Source organism: Marmota marmota, unplaced genomic scaffold, assembly GCF_001458135.2.
Source record: "Marmota marmota marmota unplaced genomic scaffold, marMar, whole genome shotgun sequence".
Classification (NCBI taxonomy): domain Eukaryota; kingdom Metazoa; phylum Chordata; class Mammalia; order Rodentia; family Sciuridae; genus Marmota; species Marmota marmota.
Genome location: NW_026000206.1, coordinates 8,680,947 through 8,705,082, shown reverse-complemented (window position 1 = coordinate 8,705,082; position 24,136 = coordinate 8,680,947). Strand labels below are relative to the sequence as shown.

The 24,136-nt window shown below is 44.5% G+C and overlaps 1 protein-coding gene across 1 annotated transcript in view; it reads right to left on the bottom strand.

The window, feature by feature from the left end:
- Dock1 (dedicator of cytokinesis 1) overlaps positions 1–24,136 on the bottom strand; it is a gene marked incomplete at its 5' end in the record, with an annotated part of 406,458 nt that overhangs the window by 158,335 nt on the left and 223,987 nt on the right. The window contains 2 exons of the mRNA XM_048791454.1: positions 552–646; positions 6,730–6,831. Of these exons, the coding sequence (XP_048647411.1) occupies positions 552–646; positions 6,730–6,831 (197 nt within the window). The remainder of the gene's footprint in view (positions 1–551; positions 647–6,729; positions 6,832–24,136) is intronic.

Here is a 24,136-nt window from a genome sequence, read left to right as displayed (position 1 = left end):
AAGAAAGAGGCCGAGAGAAATCTCCCTCCCAAATCCCATGCAGTTGAGAGCTCTACGATTACCGTTAGTACTTACAGAAATTATAAAACCCAAAGTGCTAGAATATTCACCAACAGCCTTTATAGGAAGATGATAAGCAAGGCACAAGTTTAATATTTCATGGAGAAAATGCTCATGAGGTTTTTCTTTTTTTAAATCAGAAATATGTGAAATATAAGTCCTTTCAAAAGCTGAGCGTACAGCTGAGACTCACTTTGGCTAAGAAAAACATATGGTTGAAATGAGACGGAGAAGTCATGGCCCGGAGCACGTCTCTGCCTGTGACGGGGGCTAAGAGAGCAACTCAGGCTGTGTTTCTCCAAGGGACAAAGTCCCGCTTCCTAGTGCCAGAGCTCCCTGTGGACACGCAGAAGTCACCAACTTCCACTTCCCCATCCCCAATGCTACCCGCATCACAGGAGGGGAGGCACTTTGTACAAAAGCCACCTTCGCCCCTAGTAGCACTCCGCTCCCACGGGACGAGTGGGCGTGGGCCCTTCCCGGGTACTTACTTGTTCTGCATCATGTTCATTATCACCCAGTCGAAGGGGTACACGTTCTTCCCAATGAGGTTCTTAAACATGATGAAGGTTTCCATCAGAAAATCCTGAAACAGAAAACACACGGTTAGAACAGCCCCCAGGAAGAGGGGGACGTCAACGCCCATGAAGGCATGCGTGGTGAGATTACAGAAGGTTCTTATTTTTAGCTGAACGAAAGCATTCTGAAAACCAATGAGGACGTACATTGTGGGAGTGGCAGAGCAGCTCTGTCTTTCTGTGTATCTGGGGTCCTCCTGACCGAGCTGCAGGCTCCAGGATGTATTTTGAAAGGGTCTCTGGGTACGTCTCTCTCAGAGTCAAAACCAGTAGATTGGGATCCCCCAGAGTTTACAAATACTCATCCTTGCCCTTTCTGCTTACAGGAGAACAGGTTTTTGTTTTTTTTTTCCCAAACGTAATCGGCTGGTTGTACCTTTTCCTTATTTACTCAAAATCCATTTTTCAAAAGGAACAACACCCATTAGGTCAAATAAGGCATATTATTATCCCTCCCTCCTCCTGACGCCATTTAAAAATACAAGGCATGTCCTGGCCACCTGCACACAGTCATCCTGCTGCACACCACTGGAGCACGTGGCCTCTTTGCCAAACCCTTCCACACAGCAGTGCCACCCCACTGAGCCATCAGCCATGCCTCTGTGTCTCACAGAGGGTTTTCTGTCCTTCCCAGGCTGACCACAGGGTCAGCAGGGATCAAGGCTGGTAAGAGGGCTCACAGTGATGGGAAGGGGTACCCCGCTCCCCTGTGCCTGTTGGAAGGATGATTTCCTAACCTGAGGGCTTGACACTTATTCTGCTCTAACCTGAACACGGCAAGGGTTATCCCGAAAAGACCACACCTCCAGGAGCCCCGTGTGTGCTCAGGGCCTGCAGGTGGAACGGGAAGGCACTGGTGAGTTGACTTAGAGAAATGAGGCCATGGTCAGAGAACACCAAATGAGTGGATATTCCTCATTTATTTAATCTATTGAATCATAATTAGGTGCACTGGCTGTGAAGGCCAAGGTGGTGAATGGAATCTAAGCAGCCAATAAAGTAACAAAGTTCTTAACCGGCATCACTTGCAAAGGCTCACAAGCCAAATGTGAGGAGGACAATCAGGCGATGTCCAAAGTTCACCTACTTTCTCTGCCACCTGTATAGCCATGCCAGGTTCCTGCAAGTCACGTCTATGTTGTGGAGGGCTTTGGTGCACCCAACCATGAATAAGACTCAGGGAATGACAGTGGCCACCCCCTGTCAAGGGAGACCTCTAGGCCAGGAGGGAAAGTCAGTGCAGATGGGTTCCAAACTCTGCCTGTGGGGCCTGCAACCGCCAAACCTCAGGGTGGGAGCACTCCAGGTGTCCCCTGACGCACAGCTGGCTTCTTTCCCCAGTTGAATTACTGAAATTCACATTTCGTGCAGCTTCCCCACTTTGTCAAGATTTCCCCATTCTGATGCCCAGGTTGCACGTTCTGCTGGCTAAGTGCTGTAACTCAGCCGCCCCTCCGTTTGCAGGAATTTGCTGGCTTCCTTGTGATCGCTCCTCGAAGCCTGATAATTGAGATGCAGGGTCTGGTTCTTATTATTCTGGAAGAGAAGCATCTTTTCCCAGCTCCTTTTCTTCTCTCGGAGACACAGTCCCGTACTTCATTAGCATGGCTCAGCTGTTAAATTTTGGGACTTTGCTGAACAAACAGAACGCTGCCGAGAGTGGGAGACGAGGTTTTGCAAGGCTTCCTTGTGGCTCTGCATAATTCACTAGCCATGGTGGTCCAAGCAATTGCAGCTGCCCAGGAAGGCCTGTGAGGCTCAGCAGCCTGTGAACCTGAAGTCCCCAAGTCAACAAGGGATGTCCTGTAAAAGGTTCATCTTTAAACCCTGATTTATTCCCATTGCACTTTGCAGTTTGATTATTCATTGGGTGTCCTAGATAATAAGTGGGCAGCTCTAACAATAATCATTAGTGCATCTCAGAGGCAAATTCTTCTTAGCCTAAAGCCATCTGCTTCTCTCCATTTCTAAAACACAAGCTTTGCCGAAGAGTCATCCTCTCACACCTGGACTGTGGCAGGGGGATGCTGGCCCATCTACCTGTGTCCATCTTTGGCCCTTCGACATGCACTTCATTCAGAGTGATCTTTTTAATTATGATCTGACCAAGGTGCCAGCACACTCCTGATCCTGCAATACGCCACTTCTGCAATGGCTTCCCAGTGCTCTTGGACTAAACCATCTTGATATTCAGAACAAGGAAATGACTATTTGCTCTGCCAAAGGGTGATAGTTATAGACGAGGGGCATGAGTATATTTTCAACCAATCTGATGAAAGATTATTGGCAATAGGATAGCTGTTGACTTTTAGTGGATTTCAGTTCCATCCAAAAGATTTTTTTGATAACCGCAAAGGGGAGATGTGTGCATGCAATGGGGACATTGGTGGTGCTCTTTTAACCAAGTATCTTCGCCACTGTGGGTCCTCAGCATGCCCTCCCAGTGTCCTGAGGGACGTAACAGGAAGCAGTCAACACCATCTCTTAAACACTCTTGCCAAAATATTGAGCTTGAATTTTAGGCAAAGCTTTCGGTCTGCAGGACAGACTGGGATGTGGCGAAGAAAGCCAGACAAGCTGGTTGAAAGGTATTACAAGGCAGATCTCAACAAATCCAGAATGGGGTCGGCTTCCAAAGACTGGGCTTGGCATGCTCAAAACTCAAAAAGTAGCACCGTGAAGAGAAGAAAAACAAAGCTACTGGGTTTATTATAGAAGGAGAAAGAGCATAAAGAGACACAACCAAACTAGACAGACGAGTCTGCACTGGATCCTGACTTGAGGAAGCCCCTCGTGAACACAGTCAGCGCGGGAAGGACGGAGGAAGCCTGAGTCCCCTGGGATAGGGACAGCTGTCTCTTCCTAAGAGCCGCGTGACCGCCGCAGGCCCCTCACTCCCCTTGGGAGAAGCATCCTGACAGCTCTCAGTTCTCGGGGGACTTGTTGTATGGACAGAGACTCTTGGGGATGCACAGAAGCGACACTGTGTACAGAGCTGGCAGTGGAGGGACTCGGGTGACGAGAACCTGCTCTTGCTGCACTGTGCCCTCAGCTTTTTGGAATATTTGAAAACATCGTTCCACCTCATTAAGGCAAAGAGTACAGGAGTTGCTGGGGAGATCTGAGTAGGGTGAGGGGGTCGCATCCACATCAAAATCCTGGTTGCCACATTGTACCACAGTTTTGCAAGGCGTCACTGTCAGAGGAACCAGGGGAAGGGCACACAGAACCCTGCCAGTGACGCTGCAGTGATCTCAGTATAAAAGGTTCATTCAAACAATCACGCTTTTACAGTCATTCTGAAACAGTGGGAAAACAGCAATTAAAAACAAAAAACAAGGAGGCAAAGAAGACAAAGGTCTTCACGCTGCTTAGGAGGAGATCTGCTGTGGCTTGCCGCCTCCACCCCTTCGGGCGCTCCCAGGGACCCCCTTTCCCCAGCACTGCCCCCACACTGTGCCCTCACCCACTGTGCCAATGCCTCCACCACTGTCCCTTTTGCAGAGAAGGTGCCTGACCCCTGCTTCACTCTGATCTGCCCCACGGTCAGGACCATCCTTTCAGAGCAAAGATAATTTTGGTTAATGGGAAGGATTCTGTTTGGCTGTGATAGACCATGAGCCACAAGAACTGGGCAGTGCCTGCGATGATCCTACCTTGTGCAGACGCAAGGCCAATCATCAGTGACCGGCCCCAGACTTACAGATACTTGGTCAGCAGTATGGTAGACAGGACCACCAAGTGGACGTAAACTGACCCTGAAACCTCTGGGTCTGGCACTAGCTTCAGGCAGTGTCAGAATTGAACTGAGTCATGAAACTCAGAGAACGGTGTCACAGAATCAGTTGGTGTGGGAGTAACGTCCAGGCGTGTGGTCATGGAAGAGTCCTCGGTGAGGGTGCAAATAAGCAAGTTGTTTTTCCTGAGCCATGTATTGGGGATCTGTGACAAGAGGCAAGGTGACAGTCTCCCTTGGAAGGTCCAGAGTCGACCTCATCCCTCTGCCTGGAGACGCAGGCCTTGGGCAAGCTGTCTGCTTCCGTTCCTGGTGCTGAGACTTGGATACAGGGTGGCAGTACTGTGGGTCAATGGGTGTGTCTGATGCAGGGTCTGAAGACTTGTCAGGGGCTCAGATCCTCGAGGACAGGACTGGCCCCCCTGGGAGGGAGGTCTGCGTGGACTGTGTCCATTCCTTTTCCTTTCTAGGTCAGTCTTTCCTGTGTGCTCTCTCCTCCCACTACCTCGGATCAGAGGGCCACCAGAGAGGCTGTAAAAGCAACAGCTCTATGACCCATGGGTGTGTGTGGGAACGACTCACCTCAGCAAGAAGGGCTGGACTTGCCAACGTGGGGGAGCCCTTGTCAGAAGGAAGGAAGTCTCCAGAAGGTGGCTGAGGCTGTCTCAGGTGGGAACACTAAATACCTTCCAATTAGTTCACATAAAATTTTCTTTTGTCTTTTAGGGTAGAAAAAAAGTCAAACACACTCTACCTATAGTTAATGGATAGAAACAGATTCTATCAAGTTTCTGATGGATTAACAGCAATAAAAAAGGTTTACCATCCCTGAAGTATGAATTTGAGATATGCAAATCACAAATTCCATTTTATAATGGAAATGAAATTGTCTGCAAATAATTGATTTTCTGACTGGTTGTGCCAAAAGGAAAAAAATGTCCCTTGGGAAATTAGGACCACAACATGGAGTAAATATCTGAGTCTCGGCTCGAGGAAGGAGAGAGGGCACTAGCTTGGAATTCATCAATCACAGCAATTTTTAAACACTGTGGGTCATTATCACTTTTCACAATTCACAGACCCCCATATCAGTAGCACCATTTAGGAGTTCAGATGAGATGGTTTTAACAGTCTGCATGTGTGGGTTTTGACCGTGACTGTTCTGCTAATGCACAAATTATTAACTGGAATCTTTACTTTGCAGGATGGGTAATTCTTCTCATTCTGAAAACTGTTATTATTTAGCCTGGAATTTTATCAAAGAAATTATTCATTGAGCTTCAAGTTATAACTATTCTTTTCATTGACCAAAGCAGGATATATGAACACATTTAAGATTCAATTATGGCACTACAAGCTGTAAATACAAAATCTGATTTCAATATACCATGATTTAACATGAATCCTAGTATAAAATGTGATATATATCCCACATTTGAATATGCCTCTACTATAAACTATTCATTAATAGTCAAAGGAAACCAAAAGACACATACATGCAAACAGGCATGCTTTCTTGTACCCTGATTTTTATGTAAGGGAAATTGCTATGATGTTGAGGGATAGGTTCATTTTTATTCTACTTAGAATTTTATCTACCTACCTACCTACCTATCTACCTGCCTATTGTGGCAACAATTTAAAAAATTGTCCCAGAAAAAATTCTTGGAGAAAAAAATCATAAAATCATTCTCCTCTTCCCATCCCTTTACCCGGTGGATGTCACAGAGAGCGAGTCCCATTGTGCACACCCCAGCAGGTTTGCTGTACTGCGCAGGAACCTGTGGGTAGTCTATAGGAGCTGATCCCCGAGAGTCCTGGAGCTCGTGTCGATGTCTGATCGGGAGCTCTGCCAACAGGACTGGCTGTAGCTTCTTGCAGGATATCCACCATATGGCAATGGACTTTCAGGTCACTGGGGAGATGGCTCCGTCGCGATGAACTCCCTCCATGATACTTTTCCTAATTAAGTTGCATCATAGTTTCACTGAGGGTGACTAGAGAGTTATTTGGGGAAATGTTGTTGAGCATCCATGATTAGAGCTAATTAACAATGGTGTGCAGCTTAAGACTGGAAAGCCTGTCAGGCTTTGACCAGCCAAGATGACAGTCATCGCAGGAAACACCTCCAGCTGCCAACCCAAAGCTCATGAAAGGACGGACCAAAGAAGACAAGAGGTGGGTTCTCCAGGTCGGCAGTGGACAGGAGTCTGCAGGTCAGGACTCTGGTCTTATGAGGAACAAGGCTTTGGTGATACATCAATCACTCAGAGGCACATGCTTATGCACAAATCTATGTAAAATAGAAATACCAACCCCATACAGGCAAGTAATAGTGGAAGAAAGGACACCCACCACAACATCAGTCCTCATCTTCCCGAAAGTCTTGATCAGGTGAGCATAATGATAATCTTCCATTTGTCGTAAAATAGCTGTCATGCACGCCACGAAGTTCCCCTGCAAATGATCAGAAGATAGAATCAGAGAGGAGAGAGCAAAGGTCAGGAGAGTTGCTGTCAGTGTAGCATCTAAGCCATCCAGGAGAGGCAAGGAGGCTGCCGGGCCCTGCATCCTGCCAGGTCTTGCCCAAGGATGAGAGCACAGGACTGGTCCATTCAACCTTGAGATTTTTGGAAGGGGAGTATATATATTTTTTTTCTCCCTGACTGCATTAAATGCCTCCTGACACGTGGTTGTCCAGATTGGAAAAACAAACTTCAAATGTTTTTCTATTAAATATACAAAGATTAAAGAAAAGATGAAAAATCAAGGTCACTTGTGTTTTGTGCCTTCCTGGCACTTGCTGCCCTCATCATCAGGCACCCTGTGTGCATGTCCCCTCCTCTTGGGCCATGGCAGAGAGAGGTCTTTTATTGCTCAAAATCTGCCTGTGTCCCCCTTGGCCAATTTAGAGGCAATCGCCACCGACTCCGCAGTGAGTTATGGTCCAATTCTCTTCCTGGGGAAGATCGGTGCGAGGAAAGCAGGCTCACCGGAATGTCAAGTGAGAGAGTTGGAAATTTCTCATACCAGACAGAGCTGGCTGCAAAGGGGAAGGAGGAGGAAAGAAGAAAACAGCAAATAAAATCAAGACATGGAGAAAGTAAAGAGTCAGAGCAGTAAGCAAAGAGTGAGCCAGGGTGTGACTGTGGGTGTGCAGGTGCCCGTGTACGCGGGTGGGTACCTGCTGGGGGCGTCTCACTGCAATCCCCACTCCCACGTTGGGAGCTAAGGACCCTGAATTGTCTTCCTTACTTTTAAGTGTGTGTCCCTAAATTAAGGCATTTTAAGAAACACAGACCATATTTCCTCCCATTAAACAAGTACAAGCTTAGTACAAGTATAGGGCAAGGCATAGTTTATGACATGTCCCTATTTTCCCCCTAATAAATGAGTGCCTAAATTGTGTTCTTTTACCAACCCAATTTTTTCCAGCCACCTATCCGAATGCCTAAGTGTCTGCTCTATTAATTGGGAATATGCATTCCACAGTGAAACGTTAAAGTCCAATACTTTCTGCAATCCATTTTTGTATCTATAGTATATGCACACGCTTCCAAACGAGTCCTCGAAGGATGCATTACACAAATTGAACAAATACAATAATGATGATATGGTATCTTCCAGTTGCCCAGAAATGTAATTTGTGAATGATGATAATTGCTGAGATTTAGGTTCCAAGTTGGTGGTGTTCAGGGAAAGAGCTAGATAATACTTGTTTTGCATTGGAGGAACAATTAATAAAAATGGTAAAATGTCTATTTATGAATATGAACTTTTGAAATTCGTAAATATTTGGCATCCCACTGAGCTCAAGAACACTTGCATTGGTATTCTGCCTTCTGCCCATGAGATGCCCTCCTTTGGACAACTGTGAGACTGCATGGGGACCAAGCCCTGTGCTAGGACTGTGAGTACCAGGACCTTGTTCCAGCATGGGGTGGACTCTCTGGACCCATTCTACAGGTTGTGGGATCCAGGCTCAGAGGCTGCACTCTGGAAAGGAAGTGGCCACAATGGCTGTAAAACCAGCATTCCAGGGCTCTAGGGTGGGGGCTCTCTGGATGAGCTCATTTCTTTTCCTCTTATCCACATGTACATATTAATTCTTTCTCTGAGAAATCTGAAGCTACTGCTGACGGCCAACAGGAGGTAGACAGTCAGGAGAAGATGAAGAAAGGTCAGGCCTCCTCAGGACCGTGCCCTAAAGTCTACCTTGACACACCATCGGTGACCTGGTCTCTTCCCTGTGAGATGAGGAGCTTTTCCTGAGCACAAACACACCTGTATCAATCCAGGTGAACCTGGAAAGTGCTGGAAGTAATCTCTGCAGGCCAACACAGTTCACCCATGGAGACGCTCACAGTGGAACGGCTATCTTTGAGCAGAGGTACAAACCAAAGTGCAAAACTTCAAATACCAAATCACAAGCAGAAAGAAAAGAGGCCCCTGGGAGGTCTTGAAATGCTGCGGGAATGTGCCCAGAGAAGCACCAGGGACAAGAGTCAGCACCTCTGGAGTCAGGCCCAGTGACCAGAGGGCGACATGGACAGGCTTGATCCAGAGAGGATCCAGGCACTGTTGGAGAACCCAGGCACGGCCAAGAGCGGGAAGCGACGCGGTGTCAGATGTGAAAAATGAAGTCAGACCAACAACCTCCAGAAAGCAAGGCCTGGGAAGGCACACGTGGCCAGGCTGTACCTGTGCAGGCCGCCCACCGACAGGCGCTGGAAAGGCCCAGCGAGGGCAGAAGGGCAGGCCCCACCATGGGCGACAGGAGGCCTGCCAGCACAGCACATCAGGAAATGCACCAACAGCCACTGTGCTCTTTGGTCTTGCTTTTCCTAGAGGAAGGGCGTTCTGCCATCTCAGCGCTTCTCTATGTTGGTGCCTGTGGCCTCATTCAGAAAGTGGTAACGCCTCTGAAAGTCCACAGAAGGGCTCCCCGACCTCCCTCATGTTGGAAATGGAGCTCCATCTTCCAGGTATTGGTACTTTTTTTGGCACTGAGAATTGAACTCAGGGGTGCTTAGCCACTGAGCCTCATCCCCAGCACTTTTTATTTTTTTAATTTGAGACAGGGCCTTGTTAAGTTGGTGAGGCTAGCTTTGAACTCCTGATCCTGCGGCCTCAGCCTCCTGAGCTGCTGGGATTACAGGTGTGCACCACCACACCAGGCCAACGTACCCAAATGGGTACTTTCATAAGGTAAGCATTGCTGACACCATGGAGTCCACTGTCCCTGGGAACGCAGCAGAAGCCTGTGGTTGCTAAGCATGGGTAAGCCAGTGTGTGCAGAAGCTGAGCTTGAGATCAGTCATATGTTAGGAACAAAAATGGGGAAGAACTGTGAGACGATATCTTGAATCCTGCAGACGCAGAAGAACATTAGTATCCTCAATATTTTAATGGATTTATTGTAAATGCACTTAGTAGTCATGGGGAAGCTTTATTTTTAAATGACAGGTAGACTGGCAGGTAGGCTAGGGGTGAGCTATGGTGCAGAAACTGTCCTGTACATGAGCCTGGGGACCCGGCTCCAGCCCCAGCCCCTGAGTAAAAATAATTAACTAAGTAAAAACAAGACCTATTCCTATGACTTCAAAGCAATGCAAAGTAAGGGCAGAGAAGTCAGGATGCACTTGCAGAAAATTTCAAAATCAGGACATCGAATGCTTAATAAACAAAAAATGTGAACCTCATTAGTAATCAGAGATGAAAATGATATATCATTATTTGCCTGCCAAAATAGCAAAGAAGTATTTAAGTGATGATAATGGTAGCAAGGGAGCAGGGAATGAGGACTCTCGTACGCTGCTGGTGGGAGCATAAATTGCTATAACCTTTTTAAGAAGCGATTTGGCAAAAGTCTTGGAAAAGTCTTGGAGAAAACACTCATCTCTTCAATAATTCTACTTCTAATAACCCACCAGAGAAAGCAATTTGAAATAGGAAATTTTAAGCGCAAAGATGTCCATTGCATCACGGAAAATACCTAGGTATTCAAGGGAAGAAATTGCATAAGTAATAGGAACTTTGTAGGTTGCAGGATGAATTACAGAATGCCCACTTCCAATTGAATTTCAGACAAAGAACAAAAAATAAATATGTCCTAAACACTGCACTGGAAACATTGCACGGGATACACATACACTGGAAAGAAATTGTCCACCTGAAGTTCAAGTTGAACTGGGTGTCCTGAATTTTTAATCATTAAATCAAATAATTGTACCACAGTGTTTCAATGAAATATCGTACAATCATTAAATATTAACCATGCAAATGTGAAACATTTTAATGACATTAAAAGATATTGAAAGAAGAAAAAATGGACAAGGACCAAGAAACTGAGAGGAGAAGCAACTGAAGTCAAGGGAACTCTTTTTTTTTGTTTTAAATATTTATTTTTTAGTTTTAGGTGGACACAATATCTTTATTTTATTTTTTTTATGTGGTGTTGAGGATCGAACCCAGGGCCCCGCGCATGCCAGGCGAGCGCGCTACCGCTTGAGCCACATCCCCAGCCCTGAAGTCAAGGGAACTCTTGAAGCTGCAAAGTGGAGGGCAGGTTGCTGGGCACAGTGGGCCACACCTGTAATATACAATGACTCAGGAGGCTGGGGGAGGAGGATCACAAGTTCAGGCCAGCCTCAACAACATGTGAGGCCCCATCTCAAGATTAAAACAATAAAAAGGGCTGGGGGTGTAGCTCAGGGTCAAAGTGCCTCTGGGTTTAATGTACAGTATTGGGGGGAAAATTGACTCCCAAAGTAAGGCTGCATGTGAAGAAGACAAATGGCCCCCCGCTTACTTGTAAGCAGAAGGCATGGAGGGTGCCTGACGCAACGAAAGAGAAAAGCTGGCATGCAGATACCTAGGGGTAACAAACCTATAATAAATGCCACATTGTCTCCTCTGCTCACCTCCCAGCATGTCAGCAAGAAGGTTAGGACAAACTCCCACTTTGACCTCAGTCACACACTAAACAAGAGCACAAGACTAGTCTTAGGGGAAACTGACCAGCCAAAGAACAAGCCAGTAATACTGACCACTGGGTTCTGACAGTCAGCCATCCTCCCTCGTAGGCTCACCAGCCTCAATGTGTGGGGTAAGCTCTGGGAGGCAGAAGGTCTGATTCAGATACCAGGGCCTCATGTACAAAGTTCACAGATCATTAATAAGTAAAAACAAAACCAGAGGAAAGAAAAAAAAAATATTCATAGCATGTAAGAGAATTTAAAGAACTGCAATTATTACCTTTGTCTATATGATATTATATCAATGAAACAAGAACATCATGTTATAAAAAAGAAAAAGGAAAAAATAAAGGAGTCTCAATTTTAAATCAGAGTATCTGAAGTGTGTAAGCAGAAATAAACATTAAAATAGAAGTTTGAGAACAAAAAAAACTAATAAAATCCTCCAGAAATATAATAAAATCACCAACACAGTCAAAGAGAAAGAGAAAGAATTCATTGAAGATATTAAATATCTAATAAGAATCTCAGAAAGAAAGAACAAATAAGAAGATGATTAAAAGCTATTTTTACAAAATGATAAAAGATCTACATTTATCAGGTTGCAGAATACAGGATTAAAATACAACAACCAATTTTCCTATACACTACCAATGGTCAATCCAAAAATGAGTCTCAGAAGATAATTCCACTAAATCATCAAAAATAATAAAATAGGAATATGAAAGAAAATTTACATTGAATATTGTTAGTATCAAAAATATTGTTGAAAGAAATTAAAGGCGGTTTAAATCAATGGCAAGATGCCCTATGTTCATGAATTAGAAGACTCAATATTGCTGGGAGAACAATGCTCCCAGACTGATCTAGAGATTCCTTACACTTCCTATATAAAAATTCCAGCTGAATTCTTTGCACAAGCCCGTCACAGAAGTCCAGATAATGTGTAGCTGCATTTCTAAGAACGTCCAGAAAAGGGGAACCTATTGAGACAGTAAGTAGGTTAATAATTAATAATTAACTGGGGATGGGGGCCTGGGGAGAATGGGAAGCGGCTGATTAAAGGTCAGGTTCCCTTTTGGGGTGATACAAATGCTCTAAAATTAACTGTGCTAATGAACAACCAGGTGAATATACCAAAAAGTATTATATTGTGCCCTATAAATAGAAGAATTCAATTTTACATGAGATATGTCTCAAGAAACTTAAATTTTTAAAAAATAAGAATTGATTAATTAAATGATATAGTGTCACTTGTAAGGGGATGCATATTCAGAACGAAAGGCCACCGAGAGTCAGCAGGACCTGGGTGAGAGGACCAGGGATGAAACAGTGATTCAAAACAGTTTAGAGAGGAAAAAGGAAACGCAAAGCCAAAAGACTTTGGCCACTGCACCTTGGGAATTGCCAATGGAGAAGGCAGCACTGGGAATAGCTGATTTTCAGGACAAATAGAACCACTTGCCTTTAGAAGCAATGGAACATACTATTTAGATGTAAAATTATCATCATGATAATAAAGGACTTGGGAAATTCCTTTCCAATTCTATAATCCCAATAAAATTGTTCTCTTACTTTATATTTGTTGAAAAAAAAAAAAAGACAGTATTTCCCCAATGTTTTAATTTCCCACTTCATGTTTTCGTAGCATACGGAATTTCCTTAAAGCTACCTCAAAGCTCTGCTGGGACTGAGAGAGGCAGCGGGGAGCCTAGGAGCGCGGATCTCAGAAACGCAGAGGAGAGCCGGGCAGCAGAAAGACACAGGATGGTGCCGGCCACACACGCTGAACATCAAGAGCCCCGGCTGCGCCTTACAAAATACTTCATCTGTTTTTGATTAAATATTTTATTAAGCATAAGACATCATTAAAAAGCCGAAATGGGTTCTCTTGCTAAAACTGAAGTTCATGGAAAAACGAGTTTCTACTCACATCAATCATCGAGCTTCCTCCTTCCCCCGATGAGAACCAGGTTGGGTGGGTTTCGGAGGGAGGAATGACAGCACCCACCCAGTGATAAAAAGGAGTAGGGGATTGCAGGAGGGCAGGTGTTTTGAAATATGAGGCAAACACATAAGGGAACACAGATAATCTGTTATCAGATATTTACTGTGAAATTCCCGTTTATACATCATGTGAACACACAGAGTATGTGGCTGTTGATATAACGTATAAACAGGAAAACACTGGAGAGATATTTTCTCCTCTAAAGACAAATTCAGCCCCACAATGTCTTAATTCAATGTGTGACTAATTTTTACTCATTTAATTTACAAAATACTGTGATTTACTTATTTTATAAAGAACCGTAGCATGAGAAATGTTTGTAAAAAGAAGCTACACAAAGGTGAAAAGAGTATGGTTGATCAACTACATTAATGTCACCTATTAGCTATTTTAAACTCCCAGCAACAAAATTAAACCTGCATCTTAAATTTAAAATGAGTGCTTGGTTGAATTCACAAAATACCATTATCTCATATAATTCCAGATACTATAAAGAAAGAAATCTGATTTTAAAAACAAAATCAATGCCAATTTTACAGCAGCAGTAACTGCAGGAAGACATTGACAAGACATGACCCCAACAGGGCATTTAGATGTTAAGTTACCCATGATAATTATATGCTACTTATTCAATATAATAATCTAAACACCTGTTCACATTAGGAGTGAATGGTAAAAAGATGAAATTTAAAAATTACACTGCATGATATAATGAGGAATACATACTTTGTATATAATTTTTTTGTTGTTGTTGTTTTAGTTGTCAATGGACTTTTGTTTTTATTTATATCCGGTGCTGAGAATTGAACCCAGGGCCTCACACATGCAACGCAAGCATTCTACCACTGAGTTACAACCTCAGTCCTGTATAAAACTTCTTAATATAGCTCATTCGGTACTTACAAAAGACAGAAAATAAAGCAGTAATTTTTACATTTTATTTTTATGAACTCGATAAATCAGGTGATATTAGAACCTTAGAGTGTTTAAGATTCCCCAAGTCTCAGCCCTTGCTACACAGCATCAGTAAATACAACATAATGGACCTAGAGTCACAGCCATCACACCCTCCTCCTGCTGAAGAGGGAATCAATAAGTCTACACACTTTTATAGTCAACTTCTGCACCTGAAGGACGTCATTACCACCAGGCACATAGGTCAAAGGTGACACTCAGGTAAAATGGAACATATGGATCATCAAAGCATATTGTGCTTGATTCTATTCTCATTGGTGATGTCGTAGGGATGAATAATGTCACATACCAGGTGTTAAAAACAAGTAATGGGGGGCTGGGGCTGGGGCTCAGTGGTAGTGCACTTGCCTGGCATGTGTGAGGCCCTGGGTTCGATTCTCAGCACCACATATAAATACATAAATAAAATAAAGGCCCATCAACAATTAAAAATAATATTTAAAAAAAATAAGTAGTGGGGAGCTGGGGCTGAGGCTCAGTGGTAGAGCACTTGACTAGCACGTGTGAGGCATTGGGTTGGATCCTCAGCATCACATAAAAATAAACAAACAAAATAACGGTGTTGTGTCCATCTACAACTAAAAAAAAGAATTAGTGAATTACAGGGGAGCAGATATTTTGAAATACAAGGCAAATATATAAGGGAACACAGATAATTACTATAAGGTATTTACTGTGAAATCCCTTTTTATACATTATATGGACACCCAAAGTTTATGGCTATATGCCCCAGAGCTCTACATCACAACAGACCACCCAACAACACTTCTGCTTAAAACTAGCTAAGACCCGAGTGACCCGGGCAGTAAACACCTGAACCCTCACTTTCAAAACTCCTGACCTGGAAGGGTGACTCAGTTTGTGGGGCCCCAGGAACAACTGTGCAGAAGCAGGATGCCTCCAGCAGCCTGCAAAGCACAGCAAAGAACAGCAGAGGATGCACCTCCCGGGGGTCTGGTGCCCTTCCCTGTCATCTGGGTCTGCCCTCATCACAGCCTGCAATTCCGAGGAAAGGGGACTTGCACCAGTCATAAGAAACAGCAGAAAGCAAGATTCAAACTGGGGTGGAGTGAGGCCAAGTGCAGGTTACAGCACGTGTCCCATGAATGGGCAGCCCTGAGCTCCAGGGCAGGCTCGATGAGAAAGAACCCCCCAGGGTGAACACAAACAGGGCCCGCGCCAGGACGGCCTTCCAGATGCGTCGAGGCAGAGGCACGAGGCTCCCTTGACCACACGTGGGCCTCTGGGACATCCTGAGTGTCAAGGCAGACAGGGCAGCACATGGAGTGAGGCTAGACAGACACACAGCCAGGTTGGGCAAAAGAGTATAACCCGGGGAGTGAGGCTAGACAGATCCAGCCAGGACGGGTGGGAAAGGCCACCTGCCAGCCAAGGAGTGGGAGGAAGAGGAGGTTGAGAATCCACCAGCTTCAGGCCTAAGGGAGTGGCAGATCCAGGCAGATCCCTCACGGACATGGAAACCATGCAAGGAAAGGTCTTTCAGGACCAAGACCCTCACTCCACCTGCAAATACCGCCTCACAAGTTCCTGATGATGGTGTGGGCATCCTGGTGAGATGACTGCTGAGCCCACACTGTCACTTATGAGGTATTTTTGGCCAAAAATATGCAACCATGAGGAAGGGAAGAGAAACATGTGGCAAGATCCCTGGCCTGGATGCTCTAACAAAAAGCCAATGGGAAAATTTCATCCGAAGTGGACATTATGTTAGGGAATCATTGTTAATTTTCACTGGTGTCATATTGCTGTCACTAGGTAGCAGAATCATTCTCATGAGATAATGTGTCACGTGTCTGTGATGCAGTGTTGGTCTGGCAACAGAAGAGGCTTCCTTGACACCTGGATGCAAACCTATGGCAAGGGAGAGTTTAATATGGCACAGCCCGGTACCCAGCGGGTTCAGCAGGCAGCTGCGCAGGGTCACTGTAACCCTGCTCACATTCCTGTATGTATGGAGACTTCAACAGTAAAGAGCTGAGGGAAAACCACATCTAGACAGTCCATGGAGAAGCGGACAGGACAATCATCAAGACACAAGGCTGCCAGTGTTATAAAGGGATTAGCACAGACTACCCAGGGCTTTCTAGTGAGAAGTGGTTACTTTCCATTCAAAGAAACTAGTAAGGAACACAGCCACAGGGCTCTGAGCACTGATTTGGGTGTTTAAACTCATATTCCAGGAGCAGGAGCAGAGGAGAGGTTTAAGCAGGAGTATTCACTCAGGACAATGTTGGGGAGGCTAAAATACAACTAAATGGAGGGCGTATTGTTTCTGCAGGTGAAGCTTCTTCAATGTGTGAGTGGTTAATTATCAGATAATTCACAGCAGGGATGTATTCTGGCCTTAACAGATACTCTGCAGGGTGAGTGCTACAAAAGAGTACAAACGTCCTTCTTTGGCCCTATCAAATATGTCTAAGATACATAGGTTCATGACAGAAAGTTAATCTAGAAGCCAACACCAAGGGTTTCACAGGAGACAAGTGGAATGACCACCCGACAGGTTGCAAATGCTGTATAGGGTACTGCAGTTTAGCCTTCCCAAGCTTCAGTTCCCTCACCTGTAAAACTGGGATAATGAGTCTGTAAGATGGAATTCCTGAGAAGTTTGAATTAGGTATGAACTGAAGGATATGAGCACAGAAGCTGCCTAGGTAAGTGAGCCGTGGTGGTGACAACGGTGATGATGAATACAATACAAGGCCATACCAGAAAGAGTTTTTCAAAATCACAACAGCTTCTGAAACCCAGGAAACACTAAGGAGAATCCAGTGAGACCTAAAGAAAGTGGAGGGGTATACCACGCTCATGGATTGTTAAGATGCAGCAGATCTGCAGTTTCCAAATGCCAGCCGCCATCTATGTAAAAACCAGCAATCCGATTCTAAACTCTACAAAGGAGAGCAAAACACAAAACAGCCAAGGCTATGTTGAACAAAGTCAAAGGACACACACTGTGGACTGTAAGACTTATTATACAGCCACAGATACCAAGAAGATGCAGGACTGGGAGGAACAGACTCACAGAATAAGCAGCCTGACTACGAGCATACGGTGAGTTGACTGTCAACAATGGGGCCATTGTTATAGTCTTTCTAGCAAAAGGGCCAACATGGTTGGCCACCCAAATGAGAATGAAAAGCGGGAGAGGAAGGCAGGGAGGAAGAGTCAACCCATACAGCATACAAAAATCAGCACAAAATGCTTCAGACACCTGAATGCAAAACTCAAAACAATAAAACTCCTTTTAAAAAATATATAGCAGAAAAAGTCTGTGACCTTGGCTTAGGCATGCATTTCTTCTTTTTCTAACTATAACTTTTATTTTCGATTACAGATGAACCAAATTACTTCTGTTATTGTTATTTATTTATTTATTTTTCTTAGAAAACAAAAACAAAAAACACAAAAGAAAAAATGACAAATTTATCTCAACATTAATAACTTTGGTCTTTGAAAGACTGTAAAGAAAGTAAAAAAAAACACAGCTGCAGAATTGGAGATACTTATAAAACAAATATCTGACAAATGGTTTGTATGCAGTATTCAGTCTATCTAAAGAATGCTCGGAAATCAATTTTAAAACTTGTAAAAAAAAAATCCGCAAAAATTTTGAAGAGACATTTCACCAACCCAGAGACACAGATGGCCAAGATGCACATGAAAACACACTTGATGTCATTGATCAGTAGGAACATGGAATTAAACCAGGAGGAGAACCACTGATTCTTTTAAAAGGCAGGAAGAAGAACAATGGCAGCCCCCCGACACTGTTGGGCTGAAGAGGATGGCCACTGGGGAACAGAGTGTCCACCCACGTACAGTTAATTAGGTTCCTACTATATGAGCCAACCAACCCACTTTTATGTATTTGTATGTATTTCATATGAAATAAAATCATATACCCATACAAAGACCTCTACACAAATTTTTGCAGCAGTTTTGTTTGTTATTTCCAAATGCCGAAAACACTCCAAATACCTACTTCCTAGGAAATGGACAAATTAACTAGGCAAATCCGTATGGTGGATTATTATTCAAAAATAAGGGGTGTAAACTATTGTTCAATCAGCATAGATAAATCTCTAACACACCGTGCTGAGTGAAAGAAGCCAGACACATAAAACTGTAGGAATCCATTCAAGGGTAACTCTACAAAAGCAGAATGAGACGGGGGAGGGGGTTGATGACAGAAGACCTGAGGGATGTTTTAAGGGGAAGGGAAATATTCCTATATTTGGTGGTAGTTACACAAATGGACATAAGGGTCAAAGTTCAGAACTAAAATGGATGGATTACTCAGTATAACTTCAAAAATATATGAAGAAGAAAATTAAAAAATCACAATTTCCCATAAACCATGTGCATTTAACATTGATATTCCAGGATTCCCTCCTCACTCTGACACATACATGGAAACAAACTACTTTCAGTTTCATTAATTGATTAAATTTATTGCAGCTTTCAAATGGTTTTATTGTTTATTCGGTATTACAAGTCTTCATCACTCTTGTTTTACACATTTTTCTTAAGTATCCATGCCAATTTATTTTCACATGAACTTTAGAACCACAGTTTAAAATTTGAAAACAGCCCCATTGGGATTCAAATGGGAATTCCATTCCATTTTTTTAAGGAATCCTGCCAACTAACAATACCAGCTTCCCATTCCAAATGCTCCCCCAACTGTTCCAGTCTATGTTCAGGCCACTGGGGAACACTTTGAAGTTTTTGTCATATGGATCTTAAAGAGTTCTTCTTATTTTGGTTTCTACTAGGAGGAGTGCTTTTGTCGATAAGCTTTTAAGCATTCTCTTTTTTCTTTTTATATTTGGGGAAACTATTGAATTTGGTGAGTATATTTTATAACTGAATTTACGTGATTATTTTATTACTTTCAAAATTTTTTTGTGGTTGTTGTCTTGTACTGGAGACAGTTTCTAAAGAAGTTCAACTAACCACTGTCAATCATCTCATGTTGTCTTTCCTAATCGCAGCCAGTCCTGTTGCTGTCTCCGGATGCACTTGGCAGACCAGCACCGTCAGGGCCATGAGGACTTACAGTGTCAGCCAGGCCTTGGCTTCCTCAGAGTGGGCATGCCCTTAGGGCTAATTCTAAAATGATCTTGAGTGATAGTTAAGATAGACCTCATGTATCATGTTAAACAAGTTCCTAGCTCTTATGCAATCAGGTTCCAACACACACAGGTCTCGAGCTTGATTACTGCAAAACGAGCAGATGGATAATTAAAGTGAGTGTCAAACCACACGTCACATGGAAGCTCTTAAATTCCTACTAACAGGGTCAGAACAGCACCTCAAAAGACATGATTACGAAACTCCAAGCTCTAATACAACGACCCTTAGGAGACTGACATCTCCCGAGCTCCCATGTGGCCCAGGGCCCAGCCACTGCCTGGAGCCCCCTGAAATGACTTCCCATTGGATGGTACCCATGGCAGACTGGGGTGTCAGCAGCTGAATTTAAACATTACCTTTCCTAGTCAGAGCTGATGTTGATGAGTATTTTTACACACTACGTGCGACCTGGCCTGGAGCCAGTGAACAGTCTTGGAATTGGTGGGTATAAATTGTGGATGCTTCACATCACATTCTGTGAAAAAAGATGTCCACTCAATAAGAAAAATACTAAGGTGGACATCAGCTACAGACATACGGTAACGTATCCAGTGTCAGGTAGACATTATTCATAGTTCCAGTTTCCACCTTATAACATGAAAATGTTATTAATACATAAAATATAAAATAATTTTACTTATGTATTTATAAATACATAAAATATATGTCCCCTGTAGAAGGCTCCTCTTATTATGTTACATAGACATAATTTAAACACTAAAAGAGCCCATTCCACTGATTTTATCAAAATTTAAATCTCTTTATAAATTGCCAAATAGAAACTTAGCATTGTTCATAATGGTAACCATCATAATTTTAATTAGAAAATATAAAACATTCTCTATTAAGATCAATCTGCTTGAACAAAATCCACATGTTTTACAGATTTTTAATTTATGATTATGTTGACATCTCAGCTAAATGTCCCACACATAAAATTACAAAGGTGTCCTAACAGATCAGATCTATCTCCTTTTACCTGAACCCAAAACCCCATTCACAAGTCCTAGAGAAGATGCAAATTGGAAGTCACTTTGTAACAGATGTTCAGTCAAGATTTTTTTTTTTATTAGTCTTGCTTAGACAAGACCGCAACAGCATGTAGTAGAAGGTAAACCCACAAAGTGGTAGGATAATGACTAATTTTAATTACTTTCTAGAATCACGACTTGTTTGCAAAATTGAGTATGGTTTTCACAAGCTAATTATCAGGCTATACAGTTAAAAGTGTACAGCATGATGTGTTTCTCACTCCTGTCTAACCAAAGCTTACAGGATAATGACACAAAGCCCTTGTGTGTGTGTGTGTGTGTGTGTGTGTTTTATTTAAATCAGCTGCTTTGGTGTCACACAGGGGCTAAAAGCAAAAAAATCTAGGCTGATGAGTTAAATAGAGAAACAGTCAACAGAAGGCATTTGGGTGAAAGAATCAGACACTTCAACAACACTGCGTGGAAGCTCTGGTAAAATATCCCCACAACCACTACCGTACATAAAAACAAAACCTGCAGGCCACACAGCCACCGTGAGCTGCTCAGCCTCACCTCTGGACTCCACCCAGCTCCCTCATTACCCCAGTCACACTGCCCAGGGTGGGACCCTTGAACTGGCCATCTGTACCTTTAGAAGCTGGCTCTACGAGGGTGCTCTTAGAAGCCTCCTCCTGGAAGCCATCTGGCTCACCTTCTCCCATCCTGCACAGCTTGGCACCAAAGTCTCCTTTCCCAAGTGCCACAATGCCACTTCCCACTTCCAACTGTAATGCACTTGAGCCCCCATTCCAGTTGCCCCATTCCTGGGGGGCACCTTCCTACAAGGGCACCCTCTGTCTACGTATCACGTGGCTCACCTCAACCTTCTGGAATACAAACTTCACCTCCACCTTGCTTATCAGCAGACCCCGGGCCTGGAAGATAGCTTTCACCAGCGAGGCACCCACAGACCTGTGCACACCCTCTGCATGCAGGTACTCAGCCTCTTTTCCTTGTCCTGGAAACATTTAAAGCAGCAAGAAAGAAGGCCTGATATAACCAGTGGGAAGGAAAACTCATCAGTCTAACAAGGACTGTGACCCTAAACAGGAAGGTTCTGCCAAGGAAGGGGCTGTGCCTCTGATGAAGTTAGAGGTTCCATCTCTAGTCCTTTGGAAGAACCAAATCTATAGCTAAATGCAAAGCTACCTCGAAAAATCAAAACTGGAACTAGCAGATGGCCCAGCAGGCCCACCACTGGGCAAAGAGCCACAGGGAACGAGATGGCCACATCAGGGAGATACCTGCTCTAGCCGGCAGCGTGCACTAGCCCAGAGGGGGAACCAACTGAAGTGTCCATTAGCAGAGGAATGGAAAAGAAAATGTGGTCTATACCCCCCATGGAATATGATTCAGTCATAAAGAAGAATGGAGTCACGTTATTTTCAGGAACATGAACAGAAGTGGAGAGCACCATGTTAAGCCAAGTCAGTCAGACACAGAGAGGCAAGTTTCCTCTCATATGTGTGTGTGTGGGGGGGGGGGGATAAAAAGATGACCTGGAAGGAGAACAGGGAAGGCTGGAGGGCCAGCTCACCCTCTCTGCACTTGCTTCCTGCCGTACCCGATGGGTGCTCAGGCCACACTGAGGAAGCGGAACAGAGGCCCTGGGAACACGAGTGCAAAATGTGTGGCTGGAGGTGCCAAGCCTCCAGGGAGCTCTGGGAGACCAGCCCTGGCAGGACCTGCCTCTCCATTTGCCCTGCTGCCCCTGGAGCTCCTCACAGCAGCCAGGAGCCTCCCCCAGCAAGCGCATTTGTGAAGAGAGGGGGTCCAGGCCAGACCTGTGGAGGGACCAGGCGATAGCCTAGTGCAGCAGGTGAAGGGTCTGGTGAGGGTGTCACTCAGGGGCATGCTTCAGAGCAGGACACCAGCGAGCAGGACAGGCTGAAGGAGTCAAAGGTGGCCACCAAGGTCAGGGTCCTCCACTCACCACTCAGTAACAAGTACTTGCACCATCCTTTGCTGGAGGCCAAGTCCTGTGCCTATGTGGGGCGCTAAATGGGAACGTGCCAGGTGTCTGCCCTGTCTAATGAGAAAGGACCTTTAAAGGAGCAATCACATTCACTGTGACTGGGTCATGGTGGGGTGACTTGGTGCTGTGGGGACCATGATGGGCTACCTGCCAGGTGACGGTGGGAATGGGGGATGAAGGCCCATCAGAAGCACAGCGTGGGTACAGTGGCAAAGGCATCAGGTTCTGACACCTGGAGCCCATTGGTGTTCCTTCCAGGCTGGGCATAGAGGTGGAGAGCTCCACAGAAGGGAGAGGGGAGGACCCGGGCTCTGAAGGGCTCTGAGTCACTGGCCTGGCTGGCCTGGGCTCTGAGGGGCTCCGAGTCACCTGCCCTGGCTGGCAGCACTAGCTCTTCTAATGTCCCACCCTCCCTGAGACGTCAAGAGATGACAGTAGGCAGGTTTGGGAGAGAAGAGCTCCGTCCACATTTCTGTGCCTTCAGTCTCCTGGGACTTAGGCATCATCACTCTCTGCTTGCCAATTCAACCCCCTGCAGCCCAGGAGCAGGCTCAGGGTGTCAGGAGGCACCTGCCCATCAAGGAAGCCTGACAACTCTGGAAGTCACTAAAATGAGCACTCTCTGTACTAATTCTTATGAATAGCAGTTTTAACTTGTTTTTCAATTTGTACTCTCCTGCACCCAAATTCCCTTCCTGGCAAAAGGGTGCTTCCAATTTTGTAAGCTACGAATCCAGTGCTGGAACTCGGAAGGCTAATTTCCCCTAATTATTCCAAAGAAACCCCAAGTTGCCTGGATGGGAATCCTTTGGTGTGAAGTATAGATATAGACATGACTAAGGACCTTTTGGTGGGTGCTGGAAGTCTGGGGCAACAGGCTGGCTAAAGACTATAAAGGACAGAGCGGGTTCTCTCACATCCCACAGGATGTCACTTCTCGGGATCTAACGGGGGTGGGGGGTGGGGGAAGAAGCTCAGAGAGACATCAAGACCCAAGCCAGGCCCTGCCATGGCTGACTGTCCTGTTCCTGCTGCTCTGCAGGGCACTTCCTGCGCCTAGAACCTACTGCCTCCCTGGGCAAGCAGGGAGCTCGCTGCTCGATCAGCTAAAACATCTTCATTTTCTGCCTTTACTAATAAAACAAACAATTATGAAAAAAATTGTCAGTTTAGTACTTAGAAGATTTAATTATATGGGCTGTGTGTAACAAATTAGAATTCTTGTTCTCCTCATAAACTGCATTCTCCGTTCTTGACATGTAATAATGTATGATTTCCAAACATCTTTACTCAGATTTACTGGTGGGAAAAGAAAAGAATTAATTGGTAGGAAATGTGAATTTGGGGATATATTTTTAAAAACAGATTTTATGTATACCTAGTAAGTTAATGAAAAGTAGATTGCACACTGGAGTGGACAAAGGGGAGTGAAGGGGACAGACAGGGATGGGATTGGAAGGACAGGCGAATAAACCAGAGTGCACTCTCCTACGTTCACATATGAATGCATGACCAGTGAAACTCCACATCACGTACAGCCAAAAGAGCGGGAAGTTACATTCCACGTATGTATGATAGGTCAAAATACATTCTATTGTCACCTATATCTAAAAAGAAAAAGAATTTAAAAAGGGGG